The 15,573-nt window shown below is 60.8% G+C and overlaps 1 protein-coding gene and 1 non-coding gene across 3 annotated transcripts in view; one reads left to right on the top strand and one right to left on the bottom strand.

Moving 5' to 3' along the window:
- Window positions 1–14,043, bottom strand: part of CHKA (choline kinase alpha) — a 52,485-nt gene extending 38,442 nt beyond the window's left edge. Inside the window, exon 1 of one of the 2 annotated variants that reach the window (XM_070065514.2) lies at window positions 13,530–14,043. In XM_070065514.2, the coding sequence (XP_069921615.2) occupies window positions 13,530–13,825 (296 nt within the window). In that variant the 5' untranslated portion in view covers window positions 13,826–14,043. The remainder of the gene's footprint in view (window positions 1–13,529) is intronic. The other variant, XM_070065552.2, reaches the window with a different exon arrangement.
- LOC127489444 (small nucleolar RNA SNORA38) lies at window positions 8,401–8,527 on the top strand. Its single transcript, XR_007917372.3, has one exon. It is a non-coding gene; the product is annotated as a small nucleolar RNA SNORA38 (small nucleolar RNA).
- Window positions 14,044–15,573: the final 1,530 nt, after the last annotated feature.

Genomic DNA, 15,573 nt, shown 5'->3' with positions numbered 1-15,573 from the left:
ACCAGCATCTGGCCCAGGAAGCTGCCGTACCGCGTGGGCCTGGCCACTTCCCCCACTGCTTTTTATTTTATTAAGATTTTATTTATTTATTTGAGGGGTAAAGTTACAGAGAGAAATGTCTTCCATCTGCTGGTTTACCCCAGAAATGGTTTACCCCGCCATGGCCAGAGCTAGGCCCATCCAGAGCCAGGAGCCAGGAGCTTCCTCTGGGTCTCCCACGCGGGTGCTGGGACCCAAGGACTTGGGCCACCTTCCACTGCTTTCTCAGGCCACGGCAGAGGCTGGATCAGAAGTGGAGCAGCCGGGACTCGAACCAGCACCCATATGGGACGCCAACACTGCAGGCAGAGGCTTTACCCGCTACGCCACAGCAGCGGCCCCCAGAGTTCCTTGCCGCTCGTCACCACGTGTCTCTCAGCCTGGAAGCGCCTCTGAACTCTGGTGTCTACACCACCTGCTCTTTGACAGCGACTTCAAAGTCCAGCCCCTTCCATGACACTGTCACCATTCTGAGTGTTCCCTTTAAGGAGGGGCATGGCCGAACACTCAGCTCTCAGGGCCCACAGCCCCCAGCGCTGCAAGGCTCAACAAACCTGTTCTAAAAATAAGGCTACTCAACACCACTTCTGGCCACGGACTCCTATCTTCTCAGCCCCGTACCCCGCTCTCCGACAGCTCGGCTCCCTCGGGGGCAGGCCCTCTCTCCTGGGGAGGGCATCCTGAGACAGTAAGCCATGGCTAAGCCCCGGCTCTGCCGCTCGCGGGCCGTGCGATCCTGGACATGCCACTAACCCTCTGCTCTTGGAACTCGCTGCCCTGGAGCCCTGGAGCCCTGGAGCCCTGGAGCCCTGGAGCCCTGGAGCCCTGGGCTGCAGCGCCCAGGTACTGGACCGGTCAGCTCAGCTCAGCTCAGCGGCATCAGCCTGCAGGGTGGAGGCTGGTGTCACCTCCACTTTACAGATGAGGAAACAGAAACACAGGAGCAGGTGAGCCAGCATTCGGGTCCTTCCCGCGCTGCCCCAGACAGACGAGGCAAGGCAGGAACCCCCCTCTGCCACGCTGGCCGTAGCCAGGTGCCGTGAGAGCTGCGCGCCCGGCCAGCGAAGAGCCTGCCCCAGGACTGCTCCACACGCCGCTGCTGGACAAAGTCCTGCAAACTCGGCGGCCTACGGCAACATTATTATCCTCAGTCCCCAAGTGCACAAGACTGAACACAGGCCTTCCGCGGCCCAAATCACAATGCTGACGGCAGGGCAGCAGATCAAAAATAGGCATTGGCACCACATTCCAGGAAACACGCAGAAAACAACTGAGGACAGATGCGACCAAGCTCACGGGTCTCAGAGAACAAGGGATGCCGGGCAGCAGAGGAGGAGCCAGTGCCGACAGGGCAGGAGTGCTCTGAGGACGGGCGCAGGCAGCACAGCAACGCGGGGCACTGAACACGGGGAAGGGCGCGACTGCAGCCGTGTGTTCCACCACAATCCTAGTGGAAGAGAACGGAGTCCTGACACACGCTGTAACACGGACGGTGCACCAAACCAGCCAGGCACGAGAGACCACACACCATGTGATTCCATTCACAAGAAATATCCGGAACAGGAGAGTGATGGAGACGGAAAGTCGACGAGAGGCCGCCAGGGGCCAGGGTGGGAGCGGGCGGTGACAGCATCTTTCCGAGATGACAGGATTGTTCTGGGGCTGGTGCAAAGCCGCTGCCTGCAGTGCAGGCATCCCATGTGGGCACTGGTTCAAGTCCCGGCTGCTCCTCCTCCCATCCAGCTCTCTGCCGTGGCCTGGGAAAGCAGCGGAGGATGCCCAAGTGCTTGGGCCCCTGCACGCATGTGGGAGACCAGGAGAAGCTCCTGGCTTTGGATTGGCAGAGCTCCGGCCATTGTGGCCATTCTCTCTCTCTGTGTGTCTGTCTCTCTCTCTGCAACTCTGCCTTTCAAATAAATAACTTCTTAAAAAACAAGCAAATGTTCTAGAATTGTAGATGGTTGCATGTACCACTTCTGCATACTTTAAATGGCTGAATTTTAAATGGTACTAGTATACAAACTGTTTCAGTAAAGCTTTCTTTTTTAATAAAATAACTTTTTAAGATTTATTTTTATTTATTTGAAAGGCAGCATTACAGAGAGAGAGAGAGAGAGAGAGAGAGACATCTTCCATCAGCTGGTTGCTCCCCAGCCACAGTGGCCAGGGCTCTGAGCTTCTTCTGGGTCTCCCATGTGTGCGCAGGCCCCAAGCCACCTTCCAGCGCTTTGGCAGGGAGCCGGATGAGGCAGAGCAGCCGGGTCTTGAACCATATGGTGGTGCCTTAACCTACTACACCACAATGCTGGCTCTGTTTTCCCAAGTTAACAAACAAAAACTTGAATGCGCTTCTACAGAAGTTTTCCCAGATCTAGTAAGTCACCCTGAAGGTTACTTTTTTCAACAACTTACTTCAAAAGCAAAAAGTGCTGTGCCGAGTCTCCAGGAATGACCAGGAGCAGGGACCTATTTTTCCCCAGTCGTCTAACTTTGAGAACAGGAAGAAAAGGGAGCCCCCGTGGGCCGCAAGGCGCAGCCAGTGTGCCTTCCGCCGACCTCCGGGCAGGGCCTCTCCGGCTTATCAGAATCCCTGGAGTGTCCACTCAGCCGCCACCAGATCCTGGCTCCCAGGCAACAGGACAGGCATTATTACGACAGAGGTAGAAGCCCTACTTTTTCTTCCTGTCACATACTCTCCAAAGCTCAAAGCCAAGAGCGAACAGACGGACCAGTGTTCTAAATTGTGCAACCTGATTCAAAGTTTGTCCCCGTCCGCTGGCAGGCAGGCTGGCTCAGCCAGCAACGGCTCCCGACCCGGAAATCCTTCACCTACTGGATTTCCTGTTTCTCATCAGGCTTTAGAGAATGAACTATTATTTTCATGACAGTCAACGTAAAGGAACGAGGACGCTGGCCCGGACGGTCCTCGGAAGCCACCTGGAAAATGTCAGCGGTCAGCGAGTCGGCTTGGCCAGGCGCAGAGAAGCGCCCCAGCGACAGCAGACACGCAGCAGCCTAACGCCCTGCAGAATCTGCCAGAGCGTCCTCCCAGGTGGACGCTGGCCTCATGGCTGCAGGCACTGCCTGGCATGCTCCTGTCCTTACCAAGGTGCCCGGTTTGAGTCCCAGCTACTCTGCACTTTTGAGCCAAGTTCCTGCTAATGGGCCAGGAAGGCACCAGATGGTGGCTCAAGCTACCTGGTTCCTACCACCCCTGTGGGAGACCTGCGTGGAGCTCCTGCTCCTGGCTCCAGCTGGCCCAGCCCTGGCGCTGCAGCCCTTGGAAGACTGAACCAGCACACAGAGCTGGTTTGCTCTCTGCCTTTCAAAAAACTGAAAACAAATGAAAAAAGTTTTTAAAATCTGAGGTGGTCCAGCGCTGTGGCGTAGCGGGTAAAGCTGCCGCCTGCAGTGCCGCCATCCCATGTGGACACTGCTTCCAGTCCCGGCTGCTCCACTTCCCATCCAGCTCTCTGCTCTGGCCTGGGAAAGCAGCGGAAGATGGGCCAGGTGCTTGGGCCCCTGCACCCATGTGGGAGGCCTGGAAGAAGCTCCCGGTCACAGCTCTGGCCCCAAAATACATATTTTTAAAGATTTTTAAAAATCATTCATTTATTCTGACAGACTGAGAGAGCGCGAGAGATCGGCCTTCCACCCGCCGGCTCACTCCTCAGCTGCCTCAGCCAGGCCTGAGCCACCCCCACTGCTTCTGGCAGGCCACTAACAGCGGCTGAACGAGAAGCAGAGCAGCCAACACACACCAGCGCCAATATGGGATGCCAGCGCCGGCGACAGCTTTACCTGCCACGCCACCACGCCAGTCCAAAATAGGGGCTGCGCGCCTAGGAGTTAGGACGCCCAGCCCACGTCAGAGGTCTGCTCCCTGCTCCAGCCCCCTGGCAGCGCAGACCCTGGAAGCTGCGTAATGCTCATGTACTGGCTTCCTGCCACCGTGCGGGAAACACGGATTGCATTCCCGATCCTGATGTTCAGCCCAGCCCGGCTCCAGCTGTTGTAGGCACCTGGGGAGAAAACCAGTGGGCCCGGCACCGTGGCTCACTAGGCTAATCCTCTGCCTTGTGGCGCGGGCACACCAGGTTCTAGTCCCGGTCGGGGCGCCGGATTCTGTCCCGGTTGCCCCTCTTCCAGGCCAGCTCTCTGCTGTGGCCCGGGGGTGCAGTGGAGGATGGCCCAGGTGCTTGGGCCCTGCACCCCATGGGAGACCAGGATAAGTACCTGGCTCCTGGCTTTGGATCAGCGCGGTGCGCCGGCCGCAGCGCACCAGCCGCGGTGGCCATTGGAGGGTGAACCAACGGCAAAGGAAGACCTTTCTCTCTGTCTACTCTGCCTGTCAAAAAAAAAAAAAAAAAAAAAGTTCATGAAAAATATGTATTATGAGAAACTAAGCATGGATTTCAAATCTTTTGTGCCAAAATTCACTTATCTTTAATTCCCATTTTTCTGCAGACTTTCTGAAACAAAGGAGGCTCAAAAGGCCTCCCAGCCCCTCCCCCACCTCACTCTCAAGTCACCAGGCTTCTTAAAAGCTCAGAGATTTTTTTTTTTTTTTTTTTGGACAGGCAGAGTTAGACAGTGAGACAGACAGAGAGAGACTTATAGACAGTGAGAGAGAGAGAGACAGAGAGAAAGGTCTGCCTTCCATTGGTTTACCCCCCAAATGGCTGCTATGGCCAGCACTGCACCGATCCGATGGCAGGAGCCAGGTGCTTCTCCTGGTCTCCCATGGGGTGCAGGGCCCAAGCACTTGGGCCATCCTCCACTGCACTCCCAGGCCACAGCAGAGAGCTGGCCTGGAAGAGGGGCAACCGGGAAAGATTCTGGCGCCCCGACCGAGACTAGAACCCGGTGTGCCGGCGCCGCAGGCAGAGGATTAGCCTAGTGAGCTGCGGCGCCGGCCTCAGAGATTCTAATTAGACTTGGCATCCACAAGGAAGTCAAATCTAACTCAGCAACGTCTTCCAGACCTCCCAACCCCCAGACCAACAAACAGCAGCGAGCAGACACAACTGCTCGACCAGCACCGTGAAGCCCGGCACAGGCTGACCGCACACCCAGCCTGTGCCTTCACAGAGGAACAGATCATAACTACCTCTGACCGCCGAGTGAACTCTATCCCACAGAAACTAACTGCTTGTGAAGTTTTGGGTCAAAATGACTTTTTCTTTCAGTGGCTCACTTTTTCAAGTATTTGCACAAATAAAATGCACAAATAGTCTGTCTTGAATGTGCATTAACAGAAATAAATTCTTCCATGAAAATCAACATAATACAAGAGTATCTCAAGGACCACATCACCGGGCACAGTGAACCAGGACACCAGGGAAGCCGGCCGCGGCATTCAGTCGCGACGGGTCCCTCCCGCTCTGAGCTCCGAGCTCTGCAGGGCTCCAGGGCCGGCCGGCGGTCAGCTCCAGCCTCTACCGCCCAGGTTCCCAGCAGCCCCACCAGGCGGTGCCCGCCAGCGCCCGCTGTCCTCCCTGTCACAGCAGCCCTCGCTGACCGACGTCTGCAGCAGCACACTCGCGGGAAACGGCAGCTCCTGCCCGGGTCTCTCCCCACTTCCTTGAATCCAGAGCTTCCGATGCTTCAAAATCCCGTTAGTGGTCTACTCTAAAACGCAGCTTTAATTGAGCAACATGGACTTCGATAGCTTTAGAAACGGTTTACATCCTGCATTTGTAGACCTGGCAAGTCTGCAGAGATTCATTCCTCTACACTCTTTGGCATTCTAAGTAGGAAAAATCCACGCTACGATGCCGCACCCGCTGGTGGACTGCCCAAGCCCTGGAGAGACGGCACTCTACCCGTCGTCTACACTATTTAATAATTTGGAGAAGGGTTCACGTGCAGGTGAGTCAGCGCAACAGTCAGGCAGGGGCCGCGGCTGCGGCTCAGGTGGGTAAGCCGCCGCCAGCACCCCCACCGGAGAGCCAGTGCGACTCCCAGCTCTTCGGCTCAGCGCAGCCCCCAGCAGGGCGCTGGCGGCAGCAGCACATGACCCGCGTCCTTGGAGCCCTGCCGTTCCTGTGGGAGACCGGGCGGAGCCCTGGCTCAACCCAGCCTGTTGTGGCCACTTGGGGAGTGAACCAGCGGAGGAACTTCTCTCTCCCCATCTCTTGGCTCTGCTTTTTGAAGAAATAAATAAATCTTAAAAAAAAAATACTCAAGCAGATGCTAAGCCTGGGGAGCTGGCTACTCCAGACAGACCTGTACCACCAAGATTTTCACCTGCTAAATTAAAATGGGAAGTTAGCTGGTCTACAGCTAACCAACTGTGTTTCGCTTAAAAGCAAAATGCCACCCAAATCTATGCCAACAACCCAGAGCATGCAGCCCAGCCCACACAGGACTGGCCCCCAAAGCCAGGGGCTGGCCCCCAGAGGAAAACACAGCACGGCTGTCTAGAAGCCTCCAGAGCACCAGCTACAGTCAAAACGCCTACAAGGAAGGTTCCCAGCACAGCCAGTGTGTCTGCAGAAACACGATCCTAAAGCCACAGGCTGGCGACACGGAAACAGAAGGCAACACAGTACCAAAACAGCTGCTGAATTCAGAGCACTCAAGGAACAGCCCTGAGCTCACCACAGAGGAGCTGTGTGACCTGGGCCTGCAGGCCCGTCATCTCCCCTACAACAGTGGACGAGAACCTCATGACTGCGTGGGACAGGACTACCAGCTGTGCGCGGCCAGCACGGGTCTAACCTTGAAGATGCCAGAAGGTGGCGGAGACCCCCAGCGGTCCTCCACCTCCAGGCGGCTCGTCCTCGGGACACCTGAGGCTGGGTAGCTCCTTTCCCTGCTTTATCTGAAGGAGTGCCAGGACCAGAGAACGGTCTTCCATCTGCTGGTTCACTCCAAGACCACCAGCCAGAAACCACGCAGACGCCACGTGGGTACAAAGGCCCGCTTCCTGGCACGTCAGCAGCACGCTGGATGGGAAGCAGAGGCGGGCTCAATCCCAAGCACGCTGTGGGGCAAGACGTCCCAGGCTGAGCCTGACCCCCGCACCACACCCACCTCAGTTCTTCCTGCGGGAAGAGGGGCTGACCCGGGTCCTGCAGGGCGTGCCGTGCTCAGTGCCCGGTTAGCTACCCCGTGTTTCCGACAGTTTCCTGTAACGCGCCTGGAAGCGGGTGACGGCCCGCGTGTGCTTGGGCTTCTGCCCCTGCAGCCACAGCTGAGGCCGTGCTGTCTTTGCGCCTTCAGCAGACCCTGTTCTGTTCATCTCCACCTCGTCGGGCTGCGTCCTTCCACGCAGGAAGCCCAGAACCTGTACCCAGTCGAGCTGGGGGCTCCCCAAGCCCCACTAGGGCTTTTTTTTTTTTTTTTTTTTGACAGGCAGAGTTAGTGAGAGAGAGAGAGAAAATTATAGACAGTGAGAGTGAGAGAGAAAGAGAGAGAGAGAGAGAGAAAGGTCCTCCCTCCGTTGGTTTACCCAAGTAGCCACCATGGCCGGCGCTGCGCCGATCCGAAGCCAGGAGCCAGGTGCTTCTCCTGGTCTCCCATGCGGGTGCAGGGACCCAAGCACTTGGGCCATCCTCCACTGCACTCCCGGGCCACAGCAGAGAGCTGGACTGGAAGAGGGGCAACCAGGACTAGAATCCAGCGCCCATATGGGATGCCGGCACCACAGGCGGAGGATTAGCCAAGTGAGCCACGGCGCCAGCCCCAAGCTAGGGCTCTGATCCCCACAGCTTTGTCTTTCCCCTCTAAGCCACCCCCCGGGTCACGCAGGAACAGGTTCCTAACACATGAATTTCCAGCCACTATCCTTAACATGCACAAGATAGCCTTCCTCTGCCTGCTCTCATCCCCCGCAAGCCCCTTCCACCTTCCACCTACCTCTCAGGGTCAGGAACCTCAGAGCTCCAGGTCCCACTGCTACAGCCCCGCCCAGCCCCCAGGCCGCTGAAGCCGGGTCACAGACAAACTGCCGTCCAAAGTGGACAGGGGCAGAGACCTCCACAGGAACTGCACCTGAGGACGTGCTGCAGCTGGGGGTGGCAGCCCGAGGTTACGGACTCCGGCAGGCGCGGGTGGGGGCAGGGGCGCCGCTGCTCGGGCCGCCCTCATCCCAAATCGGACTGTTTGAGTTCTGGCTACTCGGCCTGGCCCAGCCCCGGCTGTTGCAGGCACTTGAAGAGCAAACCAGCAGAGGGATGATCCACCACATCTACCTCTCTCTCTCTCTCTCTCTCTCTCTCTCTCTCTCTGCGCGCTCGCTCCGCCCCCAGCGGATCCAATCACGGGAGTCGTGGGGACTCACTTGTGTTTCACCTCCAGGATTCCAGGCCACTGGGACACTGGAGAAACTGCCTCCGTGCTTCTGGCACAGGGAGGCCCATCTAAAAAGGCACGTCTGTGGTTCTGTCTGTGGACACGAAAGAACTGGAAGCAAAGAAACGTGACCGGCCAAGTTCTGGGGACGGCCTGCTCCCGGCAGGCTCAAGACTGCCCGTCACCGTATTTCATTCGCCTGAGAGCCAGAGAGAGCGCTCCCCCACCCTGGCTCCCTCCCCAGGCGCCTAGACAGCCAGGTCAGGGCAGGCCAGGTGAGGCCAGCAGCTGGAACTCGACCTAGGTCTCCTGGGAAGGTGGCAGGGACCACATCACTTGAGCCATCACCTGCTGCACTCCAGTGTGCACCTTAACAGGAAGCTGGAATCGGGAGCTCAAATCCAGACGCCCAGACCTGGGAGATGGGCGTTCCAACTGGAATCTTCACTGCTATGCCACATGCCAAGCCATTTTTTATCATCTATTTATTTGAAAGGCAGAGTGACAGAGAGAGGGGGAGGGACAGTTTCCATCTGCTGGTTCACTCCCCAAATACCTCCAACAGCCAGGGCTCGGCCAGACCAAAGCCGGAGCCAGGGCCACTGTCCCTGGCTCCCACGTGGGTGCACATGGGTGCCAGTCCTCCGCTGCCTTCCCAGGTGCATTAGCAGGGAGCTGGATGGGAAGCAGCGCCCCAGGACTCAAACCGTCACTCAGGTACGGGGTGCCCGCGTCACATGGAGCAGCTTAACCTGCAGCCCCAGAGCACCAGGTCCTGAGCCGTTTTTGAGAGAGACCATTTTGCCAGAGTCTAACCTGCCGGGGTTTTCTCAAAGCCTGAAGGAGTTGGGTGGCGGCAAGTACGCAACTCTAAGTCCCTCGGGTCAGCCTGTCCCACCTGACGGCAGGGAGGGGAGACTAAGAGCACAGGCAGAGCCCAGGGACACGGCTCACCACGAGCCTGGGACCTAACCACAGGATTGCAGACTCAAGTGAGAAACCAACCGAGTGAGCCCTGCTCAACAAGCCAGAGGAGCAAATCCACGGCACTACCACTGCGTGCACAAAAGCCTGACAAAGTCCTACACCCAAACTCTCAGGAGGGGTGCAGCCTGGCGGCTAGGAGGCCAGTTAAGCACCCGCGTGGGAGACCCGGCAGAAGCTCCTGGCTCCAGGCTTCGGATCAGCCCCACTCCAGAAGCTGCAGCCAACTGGAGAGTGAACCAGCGGATGGAAGACCTCTCTGTCTCTCTGTCTCTCCTCTAACTCTGACTTCCAAAAAATAATAAATGGGGCTTGCGCTCTGGCGTAGCGGGTAAAGCTGCTCCTCTTCCAATCCAGCTCCCTGCTAGTGCACCTCAGAAAGCAGTGGAGGACGGCCCAAGTCCTCAGGCCCCTGTCCCCGCGTGGGAGACCTGGAAGAAGCGCCTGGCTCCTGGCTCCGGATCGGCGCAGCTCTGGCCGTTGCAGCCAACGGGAGAGTGAACCAGCAGATGGAAGACCTCCCTGTCTCTACCTCTCTCTGTGTAACTCTTTCAAATAAATAAATCTTAAAAAAAATACACAAAGATTAAAAAAATAAAAAAAATAACAAATCAGGCTGGCACCGCGGCTCACTAGGCTAATCCTCCACCTTACAGAGCCAGCATCCCGAGTTCTAGTCCCGGTTGGGGTGCCGGATTCTGTCCCGGTTGCCCCTCTTCCAGGCCAGCTCTCTGCTGTGGCCCGGGAGTGCAGTGGAGGATGGCCCAGGTGCTTGGGCCCTGCACCCCATGGAAGACCAGGAGAAGCACCTGGCTCCTGGCTTCGGATCGGCGCGGTGCCGGCCACAGCGGCCACTGGGGGGGTGAACCAACGGAAGGAAGATCTTTCTCTCTGTCTCCCTCTAACTCTGCCTGTCAAAAAAAAAAAAAAAAAAAAAAAGGAGGGAGCTTTGGCATAATTTTCCCAAATACTCGGGGTGCCACCACGAGACACAGTTCACTGACTTCTGCCTCGTCGTCTTGCCAAGGCGGCACCTGAGGGCTTCGCCGGCCTTCTCGGGCTCCCTCGCCTTCAGATGCCTCGATGGCGGTGTCCCGCTGGGGCTGTAACCCCTCCTCCGCCATTCTGCTGTGTGCATGGGGTGACCCTTGTTCACCGTCCTCAAACACTTCTCGCATTAAACTTCCGGGCAGTGTGGCACCTTTCTGCAAATCTGCAGTTTCACAAGTGACTGTGCCTGCTTCGCCGGTCAGAGCGCCGGTAAACCAGCCAACCACCCCTCGCCGCGACTCGCAGGCACGGAGATCAGTTGTGCTGTCTCAGCATGGGCATATTTTCTAAACGACCAGTGCACTCATAATTTTCACTGTTTTTCCTTATTCCACTCCTCGCTGGCACCCAGCCACCGAGCCCCTGGTGACACGTCTCCAGTTCTCCCTCGGCAGAGAGGCCAGCTCAGCCACAGGGCCTGGGTGGCAGGCACCTGACACGACAGGAATCCCATCTCCTGGGAGAGCAGGATGGACCCCTGCACACAGAGCGGCCAGTGCAGTGGTCAAAGCCCGCCTGCCTGTGAAGAGCTGGGGAAACACAGAGGAGAGAGACCGCTGTCGGGGTCCGCTCGAGGCCTGCAGGAAGGGCCGTGAAGCAGACCCCACCCGGGGGAAGGCTGCCCAGCAGCGGGCAGGGGCAAGGGCCTGGCGGCGCAGCTGCCGCACCCGAGGGGGGGGGAGGCGAATCCTGAAACAGGAAGGACACAGCCGGAGCCGTCTGCACCCAATCTGGATGCCACTCTCCAGCTGGCCAGGTCACAGGAGCACCGACAGCTGAGGCATCCCAGCAACCCCTGGGGGTGGGACAGAGACATGGAGAAGGCAGAGGGCACAGGTGTCCCCAGGGCAGCAGGCCGGGCCTCCGGGCCTTGGAGAAGCCAAGGGGACAGGCAGGTGTGGGTGCAGAGGTAGCTCACCAGGTCTAGGGTCTTGGTTACCACCTGGTCTGGAAATAACTGCCAGGGGAAAGGCGGCAGCGTATTCCAAGGTGGGCAGGAGGCGGGTAAACGGGACAGGTAGAGGCTCGACCTCTAACAAGCAGATGGACAAGAGCTGGAGCAGACAGACGGAGAGGAAGCATCCGTACGCCACAGTAAATGCCACCACTCCAGTGAACCCCACCTCCTCCAACGGCCTTTTCCACCGTTTTTAAAGAAGACTTATTTATCTGAGAGTCAGAGGGAAAGATCGACCATCTGTTGGTCCACTCTCCAGTTGTCCACAACAGCCAGCGCTGGCCCAGGCCGAAGCCAGGAGCTTCATCGGGGGCTCCCACGTGGGCAGCAAGTCATCTCCCACGCCTTTTTTTTTTTTTTTTTTTTTTTGACAGGCAGAGTGGACAGTGAGAGAGAGAGAGACAGAGAGTGAAATCCAGCACCCGGACCGGGACTAGAACCCGGGGTGTCGGCGCCGCAGGCGGAGGATTAGCCTGTTGAGCCGCAGCGCCGGCTGCCCTCACTGCCTTTTGGAGGCTATCAGTTGGATCAGAAGTGGAGCAGCCGGGACTCCAACTGGCACCCACGTGGGAACATGGGATGCCGATGTCGCAGGCGGCAGTGCTGGCTCCCTGCCGTTTTTGTTTTTTGTTTTTTGTTTTTTTTTTTTTAAGATTTATTTGAAAGAGTTACAAAGAGGGGAAAGGCAGAGAGAGAGAGGTCTTCCATCCGCTGGTTCACTCCCTAATGGGCCCCAATGCCGAAGCTGCGCCAATCCAAAGCCAGGAGCTTCCCCCAGGTCTCCCACACAGGTGCAGGGCCATCTTCCGCTGCTATCCCGGGCCCCGGCAGAGAGCTGGATCAGAAGTGGAGCAGCCGGGACTTGAACCAGGGGCCCATACGGAGGCCGGCACTGCAAGCGGCAGCGCTACCCCTATGCCACAGCGCCGGCCCCCTGCCGTTTGTAAAGTAAGGCATCTCCCACCTTCCCAGGCACTAACTCCCCTTCCCTCCTTACCACATCACTAACTATCTTCCCAGGACACAGGACAGGCAGGCACACGCCAGTCTCTAAAAGGCTCTCCCTGGGGCCGCCGCAGGCACCGGCCGCGCACTGCGGCACCAGCTTCAAGTGCCAGTTCTGCTGCTGACCCAGCTTCCGTTAGCATGCACCCTGGCAGGCAGCGGAGGGCGGCCGAGCGCGTGGGCCCCGCCACCCCGTGAGGGACCCGGACGGAGCCCCGGCTGTTGTGGTCATGTGGGGAGTAAAAGAGCAGATGGAAAATACTTGTCACTTTGGCTTTCGAGTAAATAAAACCCTCTTTAAAAAATAAGAAGGTTCTCCAATCCAAAGGGAAAGCTGTCTCCAGGGGAAAGAAACCAGACCCCCGCTGCTCCTGCAATGGCTGTCTGACCAGAAGGCCCCGAGATGCCCTGAGGCTGGACCCAGGGGCTCCGAGTGTCCGCCCAGGCCCCCCAGGCCTGGGGAGGGGAGGGCGTGGAGCCCCGGGCCCACTCCTCTCTAAGCTTCTCCCTGTTCATTCAAGGGTGCCGCTCAGCCGTGGCCTCTCGCGGACGAGCGTGGGTTCAAGTTTTGGAGAGTTTTCTTCCTGAAGCACCGTTAGGGAATCCAAGGATCACCCAGACATCTCGCGCCTGCTGCTTCTCCGGTTCCCACCACCACCTCTGCTGCGTCTGCTCCCAGGCCCCTGGAACCCAAAGCCCCAAGAGTGCATGGTGCTGCGCTCGCCCCGTGGGCACCAGCAGGAATCCAATGACCAACCGGACGCAGGATGACCGGGGGCCGCCAGCAGCCGGCGTCACCAGGCGGCACCCACCCGCTCAGCCAATGAACGGGAAAGTGGCCGCGGCGCGAGGGAGGCGTGGGTGCGGGAGCCGACGCCCCGCACGGACGCGGATCCTCCGGCCCCCTCGGCCGCCCGCACGGACCCGGGGCGCCGGCCACGGGGACCCGGACACCCCGGGGCCGCGGCTGGAGGGAAGCGTGGGGAGGGGTCGCCACGCCTCCCGGCCGCGGCGGGGACCCCTGCAGGGGAGGAGTGGGCGGGGGGGGGCGCGCCGGCGACCAGGCGAACCCGGCGACCGCGCGCGCTTCCGACGCCCCCGGCCGCACCGGGCGCGCTCCGGCCGGCCGGCCGGCATTGTTCTCCAGGAGGGCCCCGCGCCCCGCCCGGCCCACGTCAGCGGCCCCGCCACCGACCTGATGACACTGATGTGGAACTGGTCCTCGCGCAGGCCCCGCCAGGCGCCGGGCAGGAACTCCTTGCACCACAGATAGGCCCGGCGCCGCGTGCGGGGCTCCGGCTCGTCGGCCGCGGGCGGCGGCGGCGGCGGCGGGGGCGGCGGCGGCGGCGGCGGCAGCGCGAGCGGCGGCTTGGGCTCGAGGTCGCTGACGCCGGGCGCCGGGGCCGCGCTGCCGCCGCCGCCGCCGCAGCCCAGCAGCAGCCCGAGCGGCGAGGGCTCCGCCTCGTCCCCGGTGCAGAACTTGGTCTTCATGCCGGCCGCGCGGCCGCAGGACGAGGCTCGGGTCCGGCCGCGCGCCCGCCTCGGGAGGCCGCTCGCTGACCGGGCGGGGGGCTGCGCGCGGCGGGCGGCGGCTGAAGGCGCGCGGGGCGGGGGCGCGGGCCGAGGGCAGCCGGGACCGGCGGGCGGGCAGGCGGCGCGGCGGCTGCGGGGCCGACGGGCAGCTGGCGCTCCGGCCGCGGGGCTCGCTCCTTTACCGCCGCCGCCGCACGAGGAGCGCCGGCCGCGTCACAGCCCGCCCTCACGCCGGCCGCTGATTGGCCGCCGCCCGCCGCCCCGGCGCATCACAACCGCCGCCGCCCTCGCCACGCCGCCCTCCCATTGGCTGCGGCGCCGCCCCCCGCCCGAGGCGCCCCGGCCGACGGGGGCGGGGCCGGCGCGGAGGGGGCGGGGCCTCCGCGGCCGGAGCCCGGGGGTCGCGGGGCGTGGAGGGCGGCGGCGCGCGGTTCCCGGGCGGCGCGGGGCTCCGGCCGGGCGAGGCGGGCAGGCCCCCCGGGATGGGCTGCGGGGGCTGGGCATTTGCTGGGACCCCCGTCGGGAGCCCCGCGGCTTGGGAGGCCGGGCGCCCCGCGCGGGGCGGGCAGGAAACGGGCGCCTGGAGGCCGGGTTCTCGCTCCGCGTGACCTTGGGGCGAGGCCGCGCCTCGTGCGGTGGCCGTGGGTGTGTTTTTAGGGCGTTGCCCAGCTCCGGCCTGACCTGTGCGGGACGCCTACACGCCCCTTCCAACCCGGGCCGGAGGAACGGTCGTGGTCCGGAGACCGAGGCCCGAAAGCGCGGAGCAGGTGACGGGTTCCAGGCCGCACCCAGCCCCGCACACGGCTCCCGCAGCCTCAGTTTCCCTGTCCGAGGTGCTGAGGCTCAGGAGACGGGCGGGGCACCGTCCCTGCCGCGGGGGCCACGGGCCAGAGTGGCCGCTGTCAGCTGCCCGCCTCCGCGTGACCCTGACGGATGCACCTTGGCCCCAGCGCAGGCGGGGGTGGGGGGTGGGGGGAGTTGAGGCTCCTGGCTCCCGTGCCCCTCACCCCTCTTTGGCCTCTGCCTGGAAGGAAGCAAGCGAGCGACTGAGAAATATAAAAACTGCAGGACCTCCCGGGTGGGCTGGGCGCTGGCCCCCGCAGCACGGGTGTGGGGCTGCTCCCTAGCAGTAACCTCTGTAACGAACGAGTGCACGTGTGCGTGTCGAAGTGGCTCCGGAGCAGTGATCTTGTTTAACAGGGAGACAAACCAAGGGGGCACTTCTGACGAGGCTGGCCCGGTGCGCTGGGGAGAGTCAGCAGAGGCCGGGGTGGACAGGCCGGGGTCCCCCTGGCTGTGCAGAGGACTTAGAATTCAAGGTCTCCGGTGAGATAAGGGAGCCAAGGACTTTGCTAAAAATAGCAGCCCCCAGGGCAGTGAACCCCGGTCAGTGGCCTTCCTGGGTGACAGGCCATGGTCCCACCTCCCGGCACCGGTCTGGTCATCTGAGGAATGTCGGGAATCTGGCCAGGGAAAGGGGCACCAGGACGCAGCTGCACCCAGAGGGTGGTGCCCTGGCCGGGCCCTGCCAGTCCTCACATGGTGGGGCACAGCGGCGCCCCACCACTCCCTGGGCACGTGCCCGCCTCCCGGCAAAGGGAGAGGGTGTGCGAAGACAGATGAGATAAAGCTTACAAGTGTTTCAAGTGCCTAACAGATAAACATATCAGCCAGTTCACCAACGAACAGAGAGGCGTTTGGTGCAG

This window comes from Oryctolagus cuniculus, chromosome 1, assembly GCF_051225735.1.
Source record: "Oryctolagus cuniculus isolate XC-2025 breed Fujian yellow rabbit chromosome 1, ASM5122573v1, whole genome shotgun sequence".
Classification (NCBI taxonomy): domain Eukaryota; kingdom Metazoa; phylum Chordata; class Mammalia; order Lagomorpha; family Leporidae; genus Oryctolagus; species Oryctolagus cuniculus.
The sequence above is the reverse complement of the archived record's forward strand: the minus strand, read 5'-3'. Positions and strand labels throughout refer to the sequence as shown.